Source organism: Amblyomma mixtum, chromosome 9 (assembly GCF_055824585.1).
Source record: "Amblyomma mixtum isolate Tamu chromosome 9, ASM5582458v1, whole genome shotgun sequence".
Taxonomy (NCBI): domain Eukaryota; kingdom Metazoa; phylum Arthropoda; class Arachnida; order Ixodida; family Ixodidae; genus Amblyomma; species Amblyomma mixtum.
Genome location: NC_143020.1, coordinates 104,865,791 through 104,887,720, shown reverse-complemented (window position 1 = coordinate 104,887,720; position 21,930 = coordinate 104,865,791). Strand labels below are relative to the sequence as shown.

Sequence of the window (21,930 nt, the reverse complement as noted above, 5' to 3'; positions counted from 1 at the left end):
AATATTAATGTTAAATACTGACTGGAATGATGGGCCCCTTGTCCCACCTGGGGTAAGGTGACCGTTATCATTAACAGACAGGAAGAGAGTAGTGTGGGTCGGGAAAACACCAATTAATGATATCCTAGCTGAGATCAAGAAGAAGAAATGGCCATAGGCAGGGCACATAATGTGAAGGGAAAATAATCAGTGGTCCCTTAATTAAGGTAACGGAGTGGATTCCAAAAAAGGGCAAGGGGGTGGGAGGGGGCAGAGGGTCAGGTGGACGAGAGAGATGTTTGTCCTGCTGTGTACGCAGTCAGGCTGATGGTGTTGACAAGATGCAGCCTGGTTGGTGATGATGTAGCATACTCTATGCATTGCTCTCCATTACAATGTGCATTTTCATATTGATGCAGTTGTGACGTTTGTTCGCTGCTCTTAAATATAACTGCCTTTCTGTTTCAGCCGTGAGCTCCCATGAAGAATCCGTGGAAGAAAACAAGGACAAATGGTGAGTGGAATTATTTGCTGGAATTCACGAGCTTGCCACCGAAATGGCCAAACTGAAGCGGCCCATTCCTTCGCACCAGCACCATATTGAAGTCTAGTTATTCTGACCTTTTTCCCCTTTCATGTAGGAATTGCAGTGAATCGATAACTGCAAACCTGGCGTCACTGTTAGGCATGGAGTTGCCCTCCAGACTCTGCGCCGAGCCTCCGGAGGTGAGATACTTGTTCATGCTCGTGTCATGCCTATGTCATGTTCCAGGTGCTAATCAGATTTTCTAAGTTTGACTCTGATAATCTTCTTAAGCACACTATAGCATGCAGGCAGTGTGCTTTCCTTCACTAAAATGCAATGCAGTCAACTCCCGATCTCATCGTTATCATCCTCTACCTATTTAAGCTCGCTGCAAGACGAAGACCTGTCTGCCTAGTTAAGCCTGTCGCAGGACAAAGGCCTGTCTCGTATCTTAACCTCCTCATGCACCTGCTGTGGCCACCTTATCCCCGCAGACTTCCTAACCTCACTTGCCTACCCGACTTCAGCCTACTGCTTTTTTCTCATGGAATCCGCCATCTTACCTTGAGGGACCATTGGTTACCGATCTTCTAAATCACATGCTTACGTAAATTGCTATATTCTTATGTGGGACCCACTGCAGTGGATTGGTTTGGTTTAATAGGTTTTACATCCCAAAGCGACTCAGGCTGTGAGGGACGCAGTAGTGAAAGGCCCCGGAAATTTCGACCACCCGGAGTTCTTTAACGTGCACTAACATCGCAAACTACACAAGCCTCTAGAATTTCGCCTCCACCGAAATTCGACCGACATGGCCGGGATCAAACCCGCATCTTTCGGGTCAGCAGCCAAGCACCATAACCACTGAGTTACCGCGGCAGCTTGTGGTGGATTGGTGGCTTTGGCTGCCGATCCCAATGTTGCGGCTTCAACCCTGGCCATGGCGAATGTATTTCGATGGAGGCAAAATACAGAAAACACCCTTGTGCTGTGTAATGTCGGCGCGTGTTGAAGAAACCCGGGTGCTATAAATTAATCTGGAGCCCTCCGCTACAGCGTCTCTCATAGCTGATGTCTTAACATACCGTACCATGTTCATATGTGGAGCAACAATTAACAAGGGGAGGCTTTGAGCCAGTTGGTCTGACATGTTGAAGAGGAGAAATAACTGCGAACTTGGACGAGACTTCAGAATGAGAGGAAGACGGGACGAGAGGTATCGTCCTGTCTTAGTTTCGTCCAGGTTCGCGGTTATTTCTCCTCTTCAGCAACAATTAACTCCAGAGTTCATGAACCTTAAAGACAGACAAGAGCTTTTGTTCCATGAGAAAACATTCACCGCTGTGGCTATCAGTGAGTGTTGTGATTTCAGAGAGGGAAGATTGTGAGGATTGCGATCTCCAAGATTTGTAGTCTGAAGTGGCAGACTCGCAAAGCGAGGTTTTGTAGCATTGCTGTTCTGTCACACTGGTGTAGAGGAAGGTATGAAGGGTTTGTGAAGGAAGAAAAAAAGGGGTAAAACCATGGTTGACAGTGTCTCTTGGTCATTTTCCAGGATGTCGACTGTGCCTGTGGCATTTGTTACTCCTACCTCCTTGAGGGCCACATTCCTGACAAGCTGTGCCAAAATTCCCGCTGCAACAAGCCATTTCACCAGTCTTGCCTAGCTGAAGTAAGGAGTACTGTTTGCATACGAGTTTGTATACGAGTACTGCTTGTTGCCTATTGCTCAATGCAAATCAGAGAATGAAATGTCTTTGCAGAATATGCTTTGCATATTCTTTGACAGAATTGCATAAAGCTTGTATTAAAAACCCTTCACTAAAGGTGTTCAAGGGTGCGCATGGTCTTTTGGAATTGAACCAAAACTGTGCAGCAGAGTTGGAACTTTGGCAGCACATGCTTTTCATTTGTCCCAGCAGTGTGTAAACAAATTCACAACCAGCTTGTGTGCTTGCTGAAAATGTCTACTGCCTGTGCAAGAACCACAGACACTAAATGTTACGCTGTGGCCATAAAAAAAAATCCTCGTTAAATCCATTCAAAACATTGTGGCTAATCTGGCATCCATTGCACTCACAAGCAGTCGTTTCTCATTCTGCCCTAGAAGGGAGCAGTGGTTAAACAGTATGCGATTCACGTAACTACACGCACTCTACGCAAAGGAAAAACATGAATGGCATCAGTGACTTAAGTTTAAGGCAGAAGAAGCTGAATGTGTTGTCATGTGAGCTTTTAAGGGGGGACGAGGGTCTTAAAACTAACTTTTTTAGATGCATTTTTCTCTTCTGATTCCAAATATGCAGTCATAATTGAGCTGGTGGTCTTAGATCTTGCGAAGTCCAGAATGTAATTAGGTAATTTCTTACGCAGCTTTAATGAACTTTATCATTGCAATTTGTTGCTTTTATTTACATGAACTGATAGCCAGAGAGTTTCCATACCCGATGACATTCTTACTTTTTCTCTAAAGGCATGTCATCCTGACATACTATGTCGAGAGTAAAAGGTCACACTATTTTACACGGCAACTCGTTAAGCTAATTGTAAATTGCTATTTATACGTGGCCTAAACCAAAAATGTAAGAATGTCATCGGGTATGGGAATTTGCTGGCTATCAATTCATGTAATTAAAAGCAACAAAATGCATTGAGAAAGTTCATTAAAGCTGCGTAAGAAATTACCTAATTACACTCTAGAATTTAAGATAACTTTTGATCTAAGACCACAAGCTCAATTATGACTACATTTTTGAAATCAGAAGAGAAAAACGCATCTGTGTGCAAAATTTCATGACATTCTAGCCACAAAGAAAAAGGTCTGTTTTAAGACCCTTGTCCCCCCATCATGACGAGCTTTTCTATAGGCAAGTGTGAAGTCCCGTGGTATTACCTGTACGAATTCTGCCTTACTTTACGTAAAAACACTTTATTCACCTTTTCCGTCTCGCCAAAGAGGAAATGGTAGATCAGCCTTTTGCCCCCGAACTGTTTGTTACGGCTTCAGACCCAATCTGTGAGGTTAAAAGAACAGAGCCGAGCATGTCTAGATTTTGCAGAAGTGTAACTGCACCAAGTCATCTGCTGTCAAGCTAAACCATTCTATGACATGCTGTACTGAATGTCTGCGGACAACAGGTCAACTTCTTTTCCTTCTTTCTTTTTTTTCTTTCAGTGGATGCGCTCCTTGCCCTCTGTGAGGCAGAACTTCAACATGTTTTTTGGAGAATGTCCGTACTGCTCCGAGGTAAGGCAACACAGTGCTCCAAAGCTGTCCTTTAAAAGAGACTTCATGCTTCAATTTAATGTGATCCGAGATCATTAGATTAGCTTTCACAGATGTCAGATGGGCAAGCTTCACCAGAAACAAGGTATTTTTGAATAGAGAAAATAGCATAGATGTCAAGTTTATGCCGTGGTATCTCACTGGTTGTCGGCATTCAACGCTAACCACTTTGAGAAGTGCGTGCTTATTGGCTGGGCCTTCCAGTAAATTGTCGTCTCAGAACACTGAGAAGTGCGATCTATTCAAAAACGCATGTAGATAACCGAGTACAAAGGATGAAACCATCACTGAAATGAAAAAAAGAAAAAGTCTGCAATGTTCACAAGTTGTTAGGAGTGGCTAACACTGGCATAGAGTGCAGCTCCACGACATCACACTAGATATAAACTACTAATGGAGCACAACTTCATTTCTTTACTTTAAACAGTAATCGAGCGCTACAAGACAAGGACACAGAAAGAACTTGACAGGATGAGCACTGCACTGACTCCAACTATTTTTACTAAAGCAGACAGGTTATGTTTATAAGGAATGAACGTACTGAGCGCATGTGCATTCACGACTATAGGAAAAAACAGGAACCTAATAGATCAAGAAAACAATGAATCGCCAGCTAGCCCCACAACTTTCACCTGTTTAGATACAAGCCTCTCAGACCGACTTTCTACTTTGAGCTAACAGGAGAATAATTGCGAGAACCCCGTTATTCGACTGCATTAAGCGAAGCAAAATGCTTTTGCTTGCTTGTAGTTTCTACAGTCCCCTTAAAGGGACATCGGGGACAGCTCCATTTATTTTACGTTCCTAGTAAACATCTATTCTATGGCTCTTTCTGGGTGTATTGATGTTTCCTCGGCCGGAAAAGACGCACTTATTAATGTCTTATCAGCCTTATACGGCTGATCGACATGAAAACCCAGCGTTGCCCAAAAAACGGCTGCGTTACAACTCTCGCGAGAGGTTGCAACGGTGCGACGTCGTCAAAGGCAGGAAAACAGAGAATGTTTACCGGTAATAGTCGGTACTAGCATTTACAACTGCACCAACTACGAAGGAATAGAATTGGAACGCAATTGCAATTCTTTTGAATTACTGGCATGCGAGTTTCTTAAGTACCCCTGGTAAATTTATTGCCGTGAAAATCGCAGTTTAAAATTTCCGCACTACTTGATTCAAACTTGTGACGTCTACACACAGTTTACTTGTTGAAAGCAGCCAGTGACAGCAACACTTTTTTTTTTCTTTTTTTAGCCTTTTCTACCTTTTGAATGCTCAATTTTCCATGAAAGTAGCGTCTTGGGCATTAGAATATGGTAAAATATTGTTGCAAACCAACTTCAATTTATCCTCAGTGTAGAGTAGTGGCAGAGCAACACAGCGTAGAAAGAGTAGGTAGGAATCTGTTGCTGCAAATGCAGAAAACACAGGCAACAAGACACGAGAGAAACTATATAACAAGTGCTTTCCAGAGCTCCTTTCCTCGTCTTGTGTTCCAATTTACTGTGCAGTTATAGTATGTGTGCCCCAATTTAGACACAAACGTTTTGCTTCTCTTTCTTGCAGCCGATGTCGTGCAAGATGTGAAGACTACAAATAAATTATGGTTTGAAACACATCCACTCTGATTTTGAGGGTAATGCTGAAAACTGGTCTCCAGGACACACGTCAAGCTTAGACTATCACACGCCAAACTTGGTGAAACGAGTTTTTTTTTTTTTTCAATGCCAAAACAATCACGTTTTGAAATGTTCACTCCTTTCTAAACACTTAATATGCACAGATGAACGTACAAATGCATTCCCTCCAAAAGGTAATCTTGGTTGAGAGGACACATGTTCATAACATGATATATTTCAAAAAAGAAAAACATACAAATCCCTTCCAGGGGACTCCATAAATACAGACATTTATTAAGAACATCACAAGCACGACTATGTACAGCTCTTTGGACGAGGAGGACTGGAAAAGAACCGACACCAAGTTGGGCGAACAGCGAAGACAATCAATCGCCTGTACACCATGAGCTGAACCCTGTACACAGGTCTTTGTTAGACTGTGCGAGAAACGGGTTCCACGCACAAACCAGCGACTACGTTTTTTGTTCACATTCTTGAACACTGCACAAAAGACATGGTATGCACAACTAGCACGTTTTACAGCACGCTACAAACCAAGCACTAGTGGGCTACGAGACAGTGTTGTTATCAAAACGGTGCGACAAATGTTGGGTAAGTCCAGGCTACATAAAAGAAGTGTTAGACGCCACATTCTGCACCGCATATTAAGGGGAGGCATGGGCCTTCGAGACCACAGAAATGATTTTTAAAATATTTCAGAACAGTGTTTTCAAATTCTATTTTTATTTTTTCTTGCAATGCTGCTGACTGTACGGGCCGGTACTTTATCTAAATTAAACTATGAATTTTATTATGTGACCTGGCTTTTGCCTAAAGTCCATGTAAAAGCCTTTGCAAACATAAGTTCTGGCCTTGTGCTAATTAGCAGTCTATATTGTCCAAAAGAGTGCAGAATAATTTTAATTCTGAGGTGTTGGAATTGGACTTTGAAATTCATGCATCAAGAATTTTTATTCTGCTTTGATCCACGATGGCTGCAATCTGAACAACTTTAAAACGGCATAAAATCGCTAATAACTTCAAATCACAAAGGCATTCTGAGCATCTCATTCATAGCAGACTGGTATACACAACCAACTGTCGGTATTGAAGTACTTTGGGGCAGCTTTTTTTCTTTTCAAAAGCATATCGCTTCTAAATTGCATTTAGGCTAAGTTCATTTTAATAAAAATTCTCCAAAGTACCACACGTTGGGAGGCCCTAAACAATGATCGTGTGTTAAGAACTAAAAAAAAAAGGAACAGAGTCACAATGGTGTCATCAACTTCCAAACAGATACTGCGGTTTCAAGACCCATGTCCCCCCTTTTAACTGATACTGCCGACACATTAGAAATGCCACGATGAATTTCAGCAAGGAGTGCACCTATAGTTAATGTGTTTTCCACTGCACTGCCAACACAACATACTAAGCACGGTGCCCAGTGATGATACACTCATTAGAATATAGACTGGATTTGAGTGCAAACTCTGATCACAATCTGATGGAATGCAACGGGTATTGCTTGTTTAAGGTGGCTGCCATGTCGTGGTGTAACCCTATGCATAAAAAAATAAACGCTTCATCAACGCGTCGTGTAACTACACGCTGGCCGACAACTCCGCGGCCATCTATTGCGTCGTCACTTCACTACGCACTAGCTGCCTTGTTCGGTTGACAGAACAGCGTCGTTTTGCAGCGCAGTTCCAAGAACAAAAGTCTGCAGCGTACAAACATGCGGGGGTCGCATGTTAAAGAAAAATATACAGGGCGTGATGAAAAAACAACGCGACAAGCTACTATGCATATAGACACATCAAGTAAAGTAAGATCTCTCGAACCCCTGGGCTGCACGTATTCACTCTGGAGATCAGAATAGCAGATCCAGTACAGAAAAGGAAGAGTTAATTTCAACCAAGCAGCACCGTTTGTTAGATTTGGGCTGATAATCATTTGATGCGAAGTGAATCTTCCTTCCGCAAAAGCAAGCTAGTGTACAGAAATCAACTTCAAAATGCTCACCCCGAGAACATACCTCAAATGCACGGCAAACACCAACAACCTATACGAGGCAAAAATTTGACGGTGAACGCTAGAGTCGTGCCAAATGTGGATTTCGTAGTTTACAGTCCTGGTAAACCAACAGTACAAATCTAGTGATCATACTGATTAAGATCTGCTGCCTGTGTACACTGGAGTTCAGGAGTAAGAATTCAAATCCAATCAGACCCTCACAGCTTTTGATAGGAAGCGAACGTTAACGTAATTAGCACCCATCAACAAAAATGTTCTGTCCCTGTGAACTAACAGCAGCTGTCACCTTTGGCTTATGTACCATGAAATTTTTTACACATGAACCCTGGCTCCTTAGGTTCAGGGTCAGAGGTGGAAACTATACATTTTTTTAAAGGGCCGACAAGGATTGTATTTGCTGCAGGCACTGTAATAAAAATGTCAACTTGCTCCCCAACACTGTCCACCGCACCAACACATCGCGAAAATTGCTGCAATATCGCTGTTCCAATTCCCACAGAAACGCAAAAAGGATTGGTAGGGTCCATCATGCAGCTAGCGTCACAGTAAAACCAAGATATGAGGGTCTTAATTTTGCTTAACATAACTATCCGCCGCCGCTCTCAGTAGAAGATATGTGAGCCATGCTGAAAGCGTGAAGTTCGGCCATCAATGCTGCGTTTAAAAATTAGTTAAGACTTTCCTGAAAGTACTGTCTGTTTTGTAATACAATAATGGTGTGCCCACAACCAGAAATGTCAGCAGAAAACCATCTGCCACACAGAATTCATTTTTTCTAAATCTCAACAGGTCAGGTAACGCTACCCATAAATGAAGCTTTTTCTCTCCGAGTCATGTTCTCTACAGCATGGTCAGGCAGGTAGAAAGTATCCCGGTATGAAAAGGAGAAGAGCCTCTTTAGTCAAAGGAGTATAGACACCTAACTTTTGGGTGTGTGTTTTCTTCTTTGTATTGATGCGTAAGGCATTATCATACATGGGTTATCACGTGGTATTCTCCTACGACAGCTAAATCATCTAGAATTGAATTTCTTTCTCGTGCCGTTTCGATTTCGGTTTCAACAGCTGAACGATGACTGTGACGTTATAATTCACTTTTAATTCACCGAATGACAACGAATGTAGAAGCGATTATATTGCAGTTTTTGCATGCCTCACGTGACCTGTAAGCACACACTGACATCACAGACATCATTCGACTGTTGAAGCCGAAACCAAAACAGCACGACAGAAAAATTCCATTATAAATTAATCAGCGGTCGTAGGCAAATACCATGCGGTGATTCATTCATAGTAGTGTCTTCTGCATCATTGTAGAGAAAAAACATGCCACCAAAATTAGGTGTTTATACTCCTTTAAGTCTGCATCTGAAAACTCTGCTCAACTAAGGCATAGCACAAAGCTATAAAATGTGGGCGAGATTCAGGTCTTGAGCCTTTACTATGGGCCATGCAAAAGCGCACAATAACCTGCGGTGTCATCACAGTAACGACAGCATCTATACGCACAGGTACAAACAGCATAAAAGGGAACACTCGTTTCGCACCTTAGGACCAAATTTGCTTTTATTTGAGCACCAACCATGTAAAGACATTAAAGGTGCACTGAAGAGGAATCTGAACTTGTCTTTATGCCGCGGGAACTCGATCTACACGTTCCTAGCATTCTTAGAAACTGAAACTTATTGCCCTGTATGGCCGATTTCCCAAATTAAATCGAATTAACGTCCGGCTCCCGCCCTTTTTTTTTAACTCTCCCTCGTACGATGGGCGGAGTCGACCAACGCGTGGAGTGCCTTTCACCCAGTCCCGTGGCGGCTTGCCGCTCTGCCATCGGCGGAGTAATACGTAGTAGTCCGTAGTAGCAAATAGTCCACGTGTATTTTTATTTCTGTGGGCTTATTTTGCGGCTATATTATCTGCGAATGAAAATATTTATTCATGGAAACCTAAAAAACAAAAGAAAGCGAAAGCAAAGCCTCCACGGAGCTGGCTGAAAGGAACTTCACGCGTTGGTCGACTCCGCCCACCGTACGAGGCAGAATTAAAAAAAAAAAAAGGAGCGGGAGCCGGACGTTAATTCGATTTAATTTGGGAAATCGGCCATACAGGGCAATAAGTTTCAGTTTCTAAGAATGTTAGGAACATGCAGATCGAGTTCTCGCGGCAAAAAGACAAGTTCAGATTCCTCTTCAGTGCACCTTTAAAAGGATCCTGTGTATATAGGACAACCACTTGAAAAAAAAAAAACAGGTTTATTTTTCAGGAGTACTTGGACAGTAACCGTTACCAATATGCTAATGGAGCGTTCCCTTTAATACTGTTTTGACCTGCAAGAGTTATATGCGTCCTCAATTGTATTGCGAGTGTCAGCAGCATAAGCCTTTCTTGCAGTGGACATTGCGAAACACGGCCCTCATGCGAGCTGAAAAGCCAGTACTTCAGTTATGAGCAGATAGGGAGTAGTGTTCAAAATGCAAAAGCTGAGAAATTCCCGTGCCCAAGGAATTCCCACAAAGGAGGAAAACAGCACACTTTTTTTTTTTTGCAGTATTTACATACCTTTAAACTATTTACCTGATTGTTCACAAGTCTCTCCGGTGCCACAAAACCTAGAAAGGTAACAAACGCAATGCCAGTGCAATGTAGACAGTGCAACAGGCATGCTAAAAACAGTCGTTAAGAAGTACCTCGTTCTCTAACAAGGTCAGCTTCTAAAATCTTTTATATATATATTTATGTATACGTCACAAGAGCCTCTCTTACAAGCGGCATTTCAACCTGAGCCCAGCCAAATGTGGAGCGGTAAGCTCACCACCACTTTCGAGCAGGCTTAATTAATACTAACTTACCGGCAGTTGTTAGTGGACGCTAGTAGTAGTAAATGTTTCGTTACACAAACGCAATTCGCACTTGTGCAAAAAGATAACACTCTTTTAGCTGTGATTTACGCAGGGCCTTGGTTCTTGGTTTTGCACCCACATACCCATCACTACCACGTTCCACTGACTGTGCTCGCACGAAAGAAAGGCGTCAAGTTTAGCTACGCTTTCAAGGCTGATTTGATAACGACGTTAAGAGCAATTTCCGCTACGCAGAGCAGCAATTGAGACTGCAACAGACTCGCCATATCAACAGACTCGCCATAATTCACGCGATTCGCGCAGAAAGTCTCTGAAGGCAGCCTTCTAAACCCAGAGGACTCGTGCACAGAGAGGGCTCCTTTGTGGAACGCGCAAAGTGAGAGCGCGGTCGGACGTGACCGGGATAAAGAAAGTTGAGAAACTTGGCAACCTCTACGTGAGCGTGCATTCGTCCTGTAAAACCGGGAAGTGCAGCGGACAGAAACCGCGAGCAAAGATGACTCAAAAGCTGTGGCAAGGGAGCCTGTGTCTCGCGACACACCACGTCTTTCACCCCCAATGCGTCGCCCAGTTTCGCAACGCAAACGCAGACCGACCGGCATTGCTCGCGACTCTACTCTCAGCCCGAGCACGTGCTTGTCAATCGCGGGGAGCGTCCTAACAATGGTGGCAGCGATAGCAGCACCGATAATTGGTCACGCGGGCATGCTTCAAGCACTCGCAAAGCGTTTGGGAAAAGCAACACCCTCCTCTTCTCCCCTTGGACCCTAGTGGAACCTATATTGCCGGGCCGGCTTTAGAGTGACGTACGTCCGCTTCATGTCGTCACTCTCCTCCCGCTTCACCTCAGAGTACTTCTCACCCTTGACGCTGACAATCTTGTTGTCGCGGTAGCGGATGAGCTTCTTGGGCTCCTGAGGCAGGAAAAAGGGGGGGGGGGGGGGGCAACGAACAAGCTTCTCAGCTCAGGCTCTGATCACACGCACAAACTGACCAACTGCACCTGTGAACTCAAGGAATCTCACAGCTGTGTATGAAAACAAATTGTGCACTACATTTAAAGGTGCACTGAAGAGGAATCTGGACTCGTATTTTTACCGCTGGAACTCGATCTACACGTTCCGAGCGTTCTAAGACACTAGGAATTATTGTCCTATGCGGCCGATTTCCCTAATTTAAATCGGATTAACGTCGGGATTCCGCTTTATTTTTTTTTTAATTCCCCGTAAAAGTTGGGAGGAGTCGACCAACCTTTCACCCAGTCCCTTGGCGGCTTGCCGCTGTGCCGTCGGCAGAGTGATACGGAGTGATCAGCGAAAGCAAAGAGTCCACGCATATTTTTACTTCCGTGAGCCTAATTTGCAGCTATGTAGTCTCTTGACTAGAGCTATTCATTCATGGTAACCTAAAAGAAACAGAATAATAGCGAAAGCAAATTTGCCACGCCACTGCCTGAAAGGCACTCCATGCGTTGGTCGACTCCTCCCACCGTATTCGGGGAATTAAAAAAAAAAAAGGCGGGAGGCGGACATTAATCCGATTTAATTAGGGAAATCAGTTTCTAAGAATGCTGGGAATGCATAGATCGAGTTCCCGCGGCAACAAGACGGGTTCAGATTCCTCTTCAGTGCACCTTTAAGTGTTGCTGCTTTGAGGGGGGACACTGGTCTTAGACCTATTTTCCTTATTTTCAGTCCAATGCTAATAAAACTGCACCACCTTGCTCAGTTTTTTATACTGATTTCAACAATGAAATTAACTTTCTCATAACTTCCTCATAAATTAGTACCTCGGTGCAAAAAAAAAAAAAAACTGCTCAATAAAATGTAATTTTTAATCCATGGCTGCATAGTATGGTGAGTAAAGAGTGCAATAATCAAAGCGGTTTTTCCGTTTTACCCTCATTAGTAATTTTACAGCACTTGGAATGTCAATGTTCAAGGTGTGAATGTAATGCATCGATAAACTTTGCGGAATTATAAATTTTTGAAGTGCAATTGAACAAACCTGCTTTGATTACTGCACACATTGTGCTCTCAGCTTCCCTTAGCAAACAATACGACATCTCTGTCTGTCCTAGATGTTGAGATATCGACATACTAAGACAGCCAGATGTCCAAAATTTTCATGCTCCTGCATAAATTCAGCCCACACGATGATCTGAATTTAAAATTATGGTCAAAATGTTGATTTCTTGAAGGAAAAAAATTGGTACAGGTGGAAAATAATAGCTGTAGATTCCACAAACGTCATTTTTTTTTAAATCGATTTTTTGGTTATTTTTTGGTCTCAAAGACCAGTGTCCCCCGTTAATCACATATTCCACTCAGCACGCATCATGTTATTTAATGTACAAAGGTGGGTTTACAAGCAGTTCCCTGATGACTTCAGGCTACCTGCAATATGCAATCACATAAGCCATTTACTTTCGCGACAGTGTGCGCAAAAGTCATCACATTGTGTCACAGATGCCCCAAACCTTTATATGCCCCAAACCTTATTGTACTTTTTTGCTGTGTTACGTCATTGAGCCTTTCATTTTTGCTGTTGTGTTTTTGTTGCTTATTATTAATTTGTGGCCTTTGTACTTTTTTTTCTTAATATTTGTACTTACCTATTTTCTGTATGCTCACCCTGCGAAAATCCCTTCCTGGGATTGCAGTATTAATAAATAAGATGTGGGCTTCAAAGCAGCATTTTACTAACTGGAGCCTTGTCTGCTGGGAGTAGTGACGGGTGACAAAAAAATGTGGCGCATTTGAAGGAGCTTGCTAATTTACATGCATTCTCTCTTTTGCAGTGTACAGAACTAACTCTTAATGTCAGACCACCCTCGAGATAAAGTAGCCATTGTTTGTATAAAGTGCCATCACAGAAAAGTCACATGACCATGGGTCATGCTTCCGTGACCCCCTTATGCTTACATGACCCCCCTTACACAACATGACTCCCTCAGCTCGGGCTGAAATTCGAGTCACATTAATGTCAACACATCTTCAATTTTTTTCCTCCAATTCGGTTCCCTTGCCTTAAATGTGCTCCATTACACCACACGTCAATGAACTGCAAAACCAATTTAGTACTTGCTTTCGTTTGCTTCACATGCAATGCCTTTACGACTGTAATGAGCGTGATCAATCAGGTATATGCACAGCCAACAAGATCCTGCAGTTTTGTTCTTGAAACTGTAATGCAATATCAGCTTCTCTCAAAGCCATTTGGTTGCAATGGTTCTTTGTGCAGGGCAACACTTCTACACACGGTTGACCATTTTCGGACAAGTCTGACCAGTAGTTTGGTCAGACACCCTTTTTCCAAGCATTTCGCTCCAAGGGAAACCAAGCACCGGGCCGGGGACAGCGTTAGGAATTGAATCAATCATGTCTCCGTTATACAAAGTGGATACTCGAAACACTGGACTGTTGTGGTTTGGTCACAACAGTCACAAAAACTAAAATTTTGTTTAGACACCAGGATAAATTGACCAGGGAGATTGTGGAAGTTTATTTCATAAGGAAGAAAGAATCACAGTGTATCAGCCAGCCTTCTTTGGCATTAGTTGACAAAGAAGTATCGTTTTTAGATAATTCGTGACTTGTCTCATTTCGCTTCTCAGGGGTGCCTTTGTTCGGAGTTCACCATGTGGCATATTGTGCGATTGGTGATCTTGATTCCGCTAGACCAATGCTCGTTGCTCTGTTTTTTCACGTGATTATGATGTATATATGATTTCTTTTTTCAATAAAAAATTCAGTTTTGAGTCAGCGCTCGTCTTTGTGTCCTCTCGCTTCGTCTGTCGTCCTGTTCGCGCTGTTCCCTCCCACGATGTATTATTACAAACTCGCCCAGCTATCCATCCTTCTTCCTTGATCATACCCTTCTCCCAAGCCTTTTATTCCACAGAAAGCCTACCACTGAGCCGACGAAAAGATTGTCCCTAATAGAAACCTAGTGGCCACCCGATGGCCCTGGGGATCAAGCCCAACACCTCCTCCTACAAATGAGGTGAATTCCAAAACCACTGGGCCACTATAGACAGCACTGGTACAACTACGTGCAAGCTCACCGTCTTTGGTGCAACTGGCCTATGCTCCTTCTCATCTTCATCCTGATCAATGTAGCCATATCTGAAACGGCAGAGCAGGTTCACCAGCATTAGTCGCACGCATGGCTATGGCTCAGAGCACCGGGGCCACTTCCAGTTTTGCAAGTCAAAGTTAACATTGAGCGTAATTTAATCCAAAAATTTTTTTTTTTATATTAAAATGCTCTTTCTGGCCATGCTGGTCTTTGTCCAGCAGCAAAATATGCGTTTATCCCAAGAAACTTTACTTTCTCGTCCCTCCATTCAAAACTGCGACACCAAGACCAAAAATGCCTCCATGATCATCGTTTAGAACTTAATGGCAGCGTAGCATAGCCTCAGGGATCCGTGCACAGAAAACTGTCCTTCCGCAGTGCTGCAGCTTGCTTATAAAAATGGCCACTGATGGCAGTAGCTACATTTCATTTTCTGACTGCTCATGAAAACGGCCAGTGACGAGAGCATTTGCACTTCGTTTTCTGATTGTTTCTGGCTTATAAAAGTTCCGTTCTCAGTGAAAGCAGAGCCTTTGTCATTAGAAGACAGTATTGTGTCAGTACAGGCAGATTTTCGCTTTTCCCCAGTGTCAAGACCACAGGGTTCTATACACTCCATCACAAGCAGTGGCCTAATTTATTATCAGTAGTGCATGAACTGTAGTAGTGTGAGCGTGTGGCTCCCAGTATACCCTGCATTGTGGTGAAGAGCACACGCACATTTGGAGCTGGTTAAGAATACCGCAATGGCATATGTGCCTTCAAGCCTCTCACCTTAAGTTACCTGAGTATGCAAAGTTCTCCCGCCCACCATCACATGACAAGTAAAACCTCGATAATCTGATCTTGGTTCACTCGAAAACCCGGATAATTCGTAGGATTTCTGTGGTCCCATATTTTGCAATGTGCGTTGTACTGGATAATTCGAACCAGAAGCCGGCGCTGGCTCGGTTAATTCGAAGATCTGGGGTGCTAAGCACGAACAGCCGAATTCGCTGCAAAATCAGCAGCACTTCCATAGTTAAACTGATAACGCAGAGTTGCGCCGCTTGTAATAGACCGCACTAAGCAGCGCGACGCTTAATCAGACTCCTGAATGCTCCATGCACCATCGCGCAGATACCAGCGGCACGATGACATTATGCCAGACAAAGTGACCCTCTGCAATTCACTGGTGCCTGACCACAGTTTAGCAGCGTTAGAAGCGCTCAGACTGCATCAGTCCCAAAAAACAGAGTATAGTCTCTGTTTTGTGCACACCACGCAGCACCGAACTCAATACAAAATAGGCCGCACCAAGGCCAGATTGGCTGGATGCGCCACGCACGTGCACTCTTCCTATCTTTCCTCTTAAGGCAAAAGCCTTCAAGCACTCATACTCGCGACCATGACTCTGTCCGTACGTTCGCTACATCTGAAGTGAGAGTCGTAACTAGTCATTACTAGGTACAAGTCATGACTAATTAGTCATTAACCACTCATGACAAGTTAGTCATGACTAGTTAGTCATTAACCAGTCATGATGAGTTAGTCAACTAACTAGTCATGCCTAATTAGTAATTAACCAATTGTGATGAGTTAGTCAATAACCAATCATGACTAGTTAGTCATTAACCAGTCATGCCCAGTTAGTCATGACTATTTAGTCATGGGTCATGACTAGCCAATCCAAGTCGCCTCATAATCGCCTCGTGTGTGCCTACGGCCGTGCGGCCAAAGTTGCGTGGAAAGGCTTTCATCTTGTGCACTTTAGATCGTCAAAGTGCCCCCTGGATTTTTAAGCCGAGAGCTCTCTCTGGCACATGCGCTGAAATTGGTGTGACCGAATTTCGAGATACATGCAGTGACGTGGCAATCACGAGTGCAGATGAGCTCCCGCTGTTCGAGAAATTGCATCGTTAACGTCAACCGCAGCTTTGTTGAGTGCAGTGACGACTGCCAGTGCAACAGGCGGCTGAACATTTCGTGTGCCTTTTTGTTTTTTTTTATTCGAGCTGTTTGCCGTTAGGCACAATGAAAAAGGGAAAGAAAGCTATAAAAAGGAGTGTAAACAAGCCTCGCTTAAAAAGCGGCAAAAGTTCGCGATAAAGCGATTATCTTGAGTCCACTTGCGATAGTCGTCTGCAACGTCCCATCGCAGGCCAACATTTAGTTTGGCCAACAGGTTAGTTCAAACATTTTAGTGGTCTGACGGGATTCAAATCAACGCTGTTCCACTGAACACAGTTTTGGCAGGATGTGTTACAAACCACCGCCGTTTTTTCACTTACTTTCGTGCGCTGCACAAGCCACACAGATTATGAAAAGGTGAAACTCTATCCTTCCTATGTTCCTTCAGTACAGAACTTCCTATCTAACTATGTTCCCATGGTGGCTATGCTTCTGTAGTAGCTACAAAAATATGCTTTCCCGCTGCTTCCACTACTGAGGCTCAAGACACAAAACCTGGCTAAAGAATTAGTTTCCCCTAGCAGGTGAAAAATGTGGCGAAAATCACAAACCTGGTAAGAATTTGTTCTCTGAGCTCCTTGTCGCCGAGTGGAAGTGACGAGGTGTCTCTCCGGGAGTTTGCTGATCCGTGCGCAGGTCCAGAGAGAAGCGCCTCCGCAGCCGTGTCGCGCTGCAGTAACAGTTGAGCGGCGGCCTCCGTGTCACCGCCGGCAACCATGAGGCAGCGTCGAACCTCCAGCGCACACGCCGCCGGGAACATCTCGCAAAGTGTGCGGAATGTGGTTCCATCGCACAGCTCTGACTCATCCTACAAGGCAACAGCAAATGAGGAAAAAGACAATATTCTTTCCACGTCTGGGTAACACCTTGTTTGCCCACATAATGGACATGCCTGCTATAAAAAAACAAGCTAATTTTTGGTAAGCAAATTTATTACAGAGTAAAATTTTCACCACGGCCACTTGACAAAGTCCCAAATTTTAATGGCTAATGTAGGAGACACACTTATTATGTGAGTGTGTTTGTCGTGCAAGTAAATGTGATACAAGAATAGCATGAAACATTGTCCAGAACTGAAATCTTCCCCTCTTTCTCTCCATTTCAGCAAAAAAAGGCAAAAAAAAAACATAGCTCATGTCCAAGATAACCAAGTCTCAGACATGCCCTACTTTACTTCAACATTATTTGAACAAGCACAACTGAATCGCATCCAATGAATGAATACTGAAACAAGAAAACGTGTACTCTCACATCACATTTCAGTTAATGTCATTACTAGATCACAAAAACAAAGGCAAAGTTGCAGAATAACCACGTTTCCAGGAAAATTTATGTGCACAAGTGCCAAACGCAAACAAACTTCTTCATGGCTTCTGCATGCAGCCCAATAAAGTCCAGCACAGCTTTGTCAACTGAGCATGATGCTGCTACGGCATCAACTGCGGTGCCAAACCCTTTCGCACATCCTTAACTCACACAAAACTGAATAGAGAGCAGAACATGACAACATGCCCAGCCACAACTTTTCCAGGACAAGCAGTATATATATGCTGCATTGGCAACAAAAGCAACTGAAGACGACAGGAATTTCTTTGTTGTTACCTGAAGTGTCAAAAGATGGCGCCACCCACTCAAGCAACAGAGCACAGCTGCAGTAATGCACCACATGAATTTTCGCCACACGATTCATCGCCTGCCCCTCATCCCCAATGTGACAGCTCCCATTTCGTTGTTTCGACACTCACTCTTCTTCAGCAGACTCTTCCACGTCCTTACGCATAACTAGAGTTGAACACAACTCAAGAAGGCAGCGGTAAGTACCGCTCAAAGGAGGCCCTCGTCAATGGCATCTACCAGTTGTCACGACGCCGCGGTTAATCCCATTTACTAGAGGATCCCGCCAGCTACCTGCGATGTCATGCTAGGGGATTAGCCGAGACGTCATGGTGAATGGTCAACATCATTGGGCAGAGGGCCTTCTTTGAGGGGCATTCACCGCAGCATTCTTGAGTTGTAGTATCTCAATGAACACCCATGCTGCTCAAAACAAAATAGCAATGCATAACAGTGTGTGAGTAATGAAACAGTTCAGCCACTGCTGTGACAGTTGTCAGTACAGTTATTCCTAAGAAAGAGTAAAAGATTTATTCGCAGACCTTCAGGTCTAAGGCCGCTTGCTCTTGACTGAAGGATAAGGACTAGGATGTACTCTGTTTGTAAAAAAACAGTACTCGAAAGGAGACACTTCAACCAGACTTACACAGACAGCAATGCGGTTAGGCTTCCCAACGTCCTCTTCCGATTGACTCGTGTTTCGGGACCGCGGAGCCGACTTATTGGAGACTTTGCTCTCTGGCGAGATGACTGGAGACATCACCAAGCTTTCTGTTCTTTTGGCTGCAACAACAAACAAAAAAAAAGAAAATGCAAACGCTTTAAATGCACAGCACAGAAATATAAAAGCGCATTCAGATATCGTAAGAAAAATTCTGAAGGCTCTTACTTTGGGTATGCTTGCCAACTTTACTGCAAAGTAGTCTCACCCAAGAGGATATTTTTGCGCTGCAAAAAGAAGGCAAAGTCATGACTCCACGGTTGAATTTGCATAAAACCTTCTCAGTTAAAAGGGGAAACTAAGGACAACTTCGTGAAATTATTATTCTCAGCCAAATTTGGTTCTTCAGCTCCTTCCGGGTGTGTTGACATTTCTCCGGCAGCCAAAAGACGAAATTATCACCGAGAAAAATGGACTTAAAAATCTTCCCACGAGTTGATTCGGACCCTTGACATCCTCGCCAAAAAGACATGTTGCCAATGAAATCCGCAAAAAAAATCTGTGCCAATGCATTTTACTGGCGAAATAGGCTGGTGATGCTGACACTTGTATTTTTGTTGTCTACTCTTTCCTAGCTTATGAATTAAAGCTGTGTTTGCCGTGTATGCATGGTCTCTTTGCGGTTAGGACATACTAGTACCCTATCCACAACCAACTGCAGAAAAATCCTTCGCAAAGCCAGTAAAAGAAAACAATGAATCTTCCTGAGTACTCAAACTGGATTCAAATGGATTTAATAAGACAGGCAACTGGATGCATCAATTCTATTGGTTAGTCCAATGCGTCTGAATGGTGTCGAAAAACCAAGTGGTTCAAATGGAATTTCCAATTCTTACTTCTTTCCTTAGAAAAGAAACCAGGTACAACAATTCACAACTAATTCACCCACTTCCAAAAAAAATGTAAGAAACTTGCAATTGTGTGTCCTCTTCAACTTAGCGAAGCGAGATTTTCTAGAAAGCATGCTTACTCTGATATGGAGTCAAAACTTGGGATGTAAGCTGAAAGCATCTCCTTAAACTCCAGGACGTCAAATCCTTCTTCCGCTATGTCCGACTCCAAGATACCCACGACGTAGGCCAGCAGAATTTCGTCAATCATGCTGGAAATGGCAAAAAACATTTTATTGTTCTAATTTTTTTTTTGTTAGCTATGGTCACAGAATGCTGACAGCTGCTTTCAAGTATCATTTTTCACCACCTGCTTTGTATTAAAGTATTAATCACATAAAAAGCAAATGCAACGGGATCCCACAATCTAACCGTGACGGCATCCCATCAACCATACAAGAATTTCGGGGGCATACTAGGAGGCCACAATACTACGACACTCAATTTCTAACACACAGTCATAGCATGCTTCATGACTTGAGAAATATGTCTCCGTAATTTATGGTGCTACTTGTAGTACTCAATCGAACTACTCTGTCACAGTAATGCCTTCTTTTTCATAATCACCATCAGATTATTTCTTCGTTAACCACAATAATACACACCAGCCATTTACACCAAAGTGGCACATAGCTAATTTCCCAGCTTTTCCTGAGAAAACCACCATAAGCAAAAGAGGAAAACCTCTGTCGCATCAACCATTGCTAACATATTAGTAATTGTTAGGGATTATACAACAACATACACTGGACATACTGCTCATTTATGCATTACTCATTTAATGTCCCAAGTTCCTGCTGCACATATATGCACAGTGAATATTTTCATTATATTTTACAGAATCTTCTAAAACCCATATTGCAGCTTTCAATGTGCCTGTATAGAGAACTTCATTTCATTGTTTTTTTTCAGGCTGTTTTATTTTTATTTTTTAAAGGCCCGACAGCCGAGTAACTACACTGTTTCATTATATATTTCAGAATTTTCTAGAACCCACTTTGCTGCTTTCATTCTGCCTGTAAACAGAACTTCATTTCATTGTATTTGCAAGCTGTTTTATTTTTACTTTATTTTTAAAGGGCCGACAGCCGAGTTACTGCACAAAACCGCAGCTAGTAATTAAATATCGACAGCTTCGCAACGAAGAGAAAAGTGTTTCCCAGAGCGTTTTTTTCTTACTCTGTAGAGTCCTCGCCAGTCTCTTGCTGGATAAAGCAGACGAGGGATTTCTTCACGAAAGCTTCCGAAGCCACCGTTGCGCCATCACTACTCATTCTCTCCGCCTGTTGACGAAAACGGCACAGAAAAAAAAAAAAAAAAAGTCGAACAGTAACAACAATCAACGCGCGCGGTACGTAGCTCAACTCGCAGCCAGTTTCGATGCGGAGAAGCTTTATTTCCTCTCAATACCGGGTCAAGATGTTTATACCAGGAAGCAATAAAACCGTGCCGGACGGAACGACAGGACGCAACCGTTTCACTCGCCGACGCCGCGCTAACCGTAGCACGGAAACCGAAAACGCGTCCGTTGCGATATTTTCCTTTAAAACTGTGCTCTTACAGCGTGCACTGCACGTCCAACGGCACGCATATCGTGTTTTCTCACCGCGTGTCGTCCTCACACCGGCGCTAACTCGAGGCTACGGAAAAGACGCCCGACCGTTCAGTGGTGCAGTCAGTCGAACGACCTATTTATTTCCTATTTGAAATAAGCATCGCGCGCTCGCACCCAACGAGAAGAAAGAAAGAACGCGGAAAAGAGAAGAAAATAGGCTATTAAGCGCGCACTTCCGCCGTAAACCGACACGGCCTTCTTTTCTTCTTCCTTCGTGCAGCACCCTGTCCGGTCGCTGATGCCGCTCCGATACAGCGGGCATCACATTCGGGAACTCGAGCACATCGCATGCGCTAAGTCGCTACGCTAACGACGCTGTCGCTTAAAGATGACGGTAGAGTGAAGTAAAGCGCAGTTGCCAAAGAATAGGCGGTTTTTGGTTTCGACAAAAGCGCAGCGCTCGTACCTTTTGTCAGTGGAGAATCACCGCCGCTCTCTCTCGACGCACAGGGATAACGTTGTCTTGGGGGGTCCGAAAGTGAAAACAAACCTAAAACAAAATGGTCGCGCGCAGCGCTGCACTGCTGCGCCCTCTGTAAACAATATGATGGCCAATCCGTGGCTGTTTCCAAAGGCATCACCACCTTGGCACTGTTTCTAGGCCCAGCTTCTTTGTTAACTGGCGTTAACGTTTTCATTTAAAGGTGATCGGCTCTAACCGGCGAAAAACGCGTAGGCTGTTTCGATTCGTGCGTGTAAATATTCCTACTTGCCGTTTTCGCTTGTCGGCCGCATTGGATGAGTTTTTGAACAGAT

The 21,930-nt window shown here is 43.6% G+C and overlaps 2 protein-coding genes across 4 annotated transcripts in view; one reads left to right on the top strand and one right to left on the bottom strand.

The window, feature by feature from the left end:
• Positions 1-5,406, top strand: part of Fancl (E3 ubiquitin-protein ligase Fancl) — a 68,043-nt gene extending 62,637 nt beyond the window's left edge. For all 3 annotated transcript variants that reach the window (XM_089561097.1, XM_089561095.1, XM_089561096.1), the window contains exons 9-13: positions 448-493; positions 621-705; positions 2,061-2,177; positions 3,681-3,752; positions 5,355-5,406. In XM_089561097.1, coding sequence (XP_089417223.1) covers positions 448-493; positions 621-705; positions 2,061-2,177; positions 3,681-3,752; positions 5,355-5,375 — 341 coding nt within the window. In that variant the 3' untranslated portion in view covers positions 5,376-5,406. The remainder of the gene's footprint in view (positions 1-447; positions 494-620; positions 706-2,060; positions 2,178-3,680; positions 3,753-5,354) is intronic.
• A 4,161-nt stretch (positions 5,407-9,567) lies between these two features.
• Positions 9,568-21,795, bottom strand: LOC149330495 (CUE domain-containing protein 2-B). Its single transcript, XM_089561093.1, has 8 exons — positions 21,581-21,795; positions 20,739-20,842; positions 19,640-19,771; positions 18,838-18,896; positions 18,595-18,731; positions 16,886-17,142; positions 14,371-14,431; positions 9,568-11,218 (listed from the first exon to the last, which is right to left on the bottom strand). The coding sequence occupies exons 2-8, from the start codon at positions 20,831-20,833 to the stop codon at positions 11,072-11,074; spliced, it is 888 nt and encodes a 295-aa protein (XP_089417219.1). The 5' UTR covers positions 20,834-20,842; positions 21,581-21,795; the 3' UTR covers positions 9,568-11,071.
• Between the last annotated feature and the right edge of the window lie 135 nt (positions 21,796-21,930).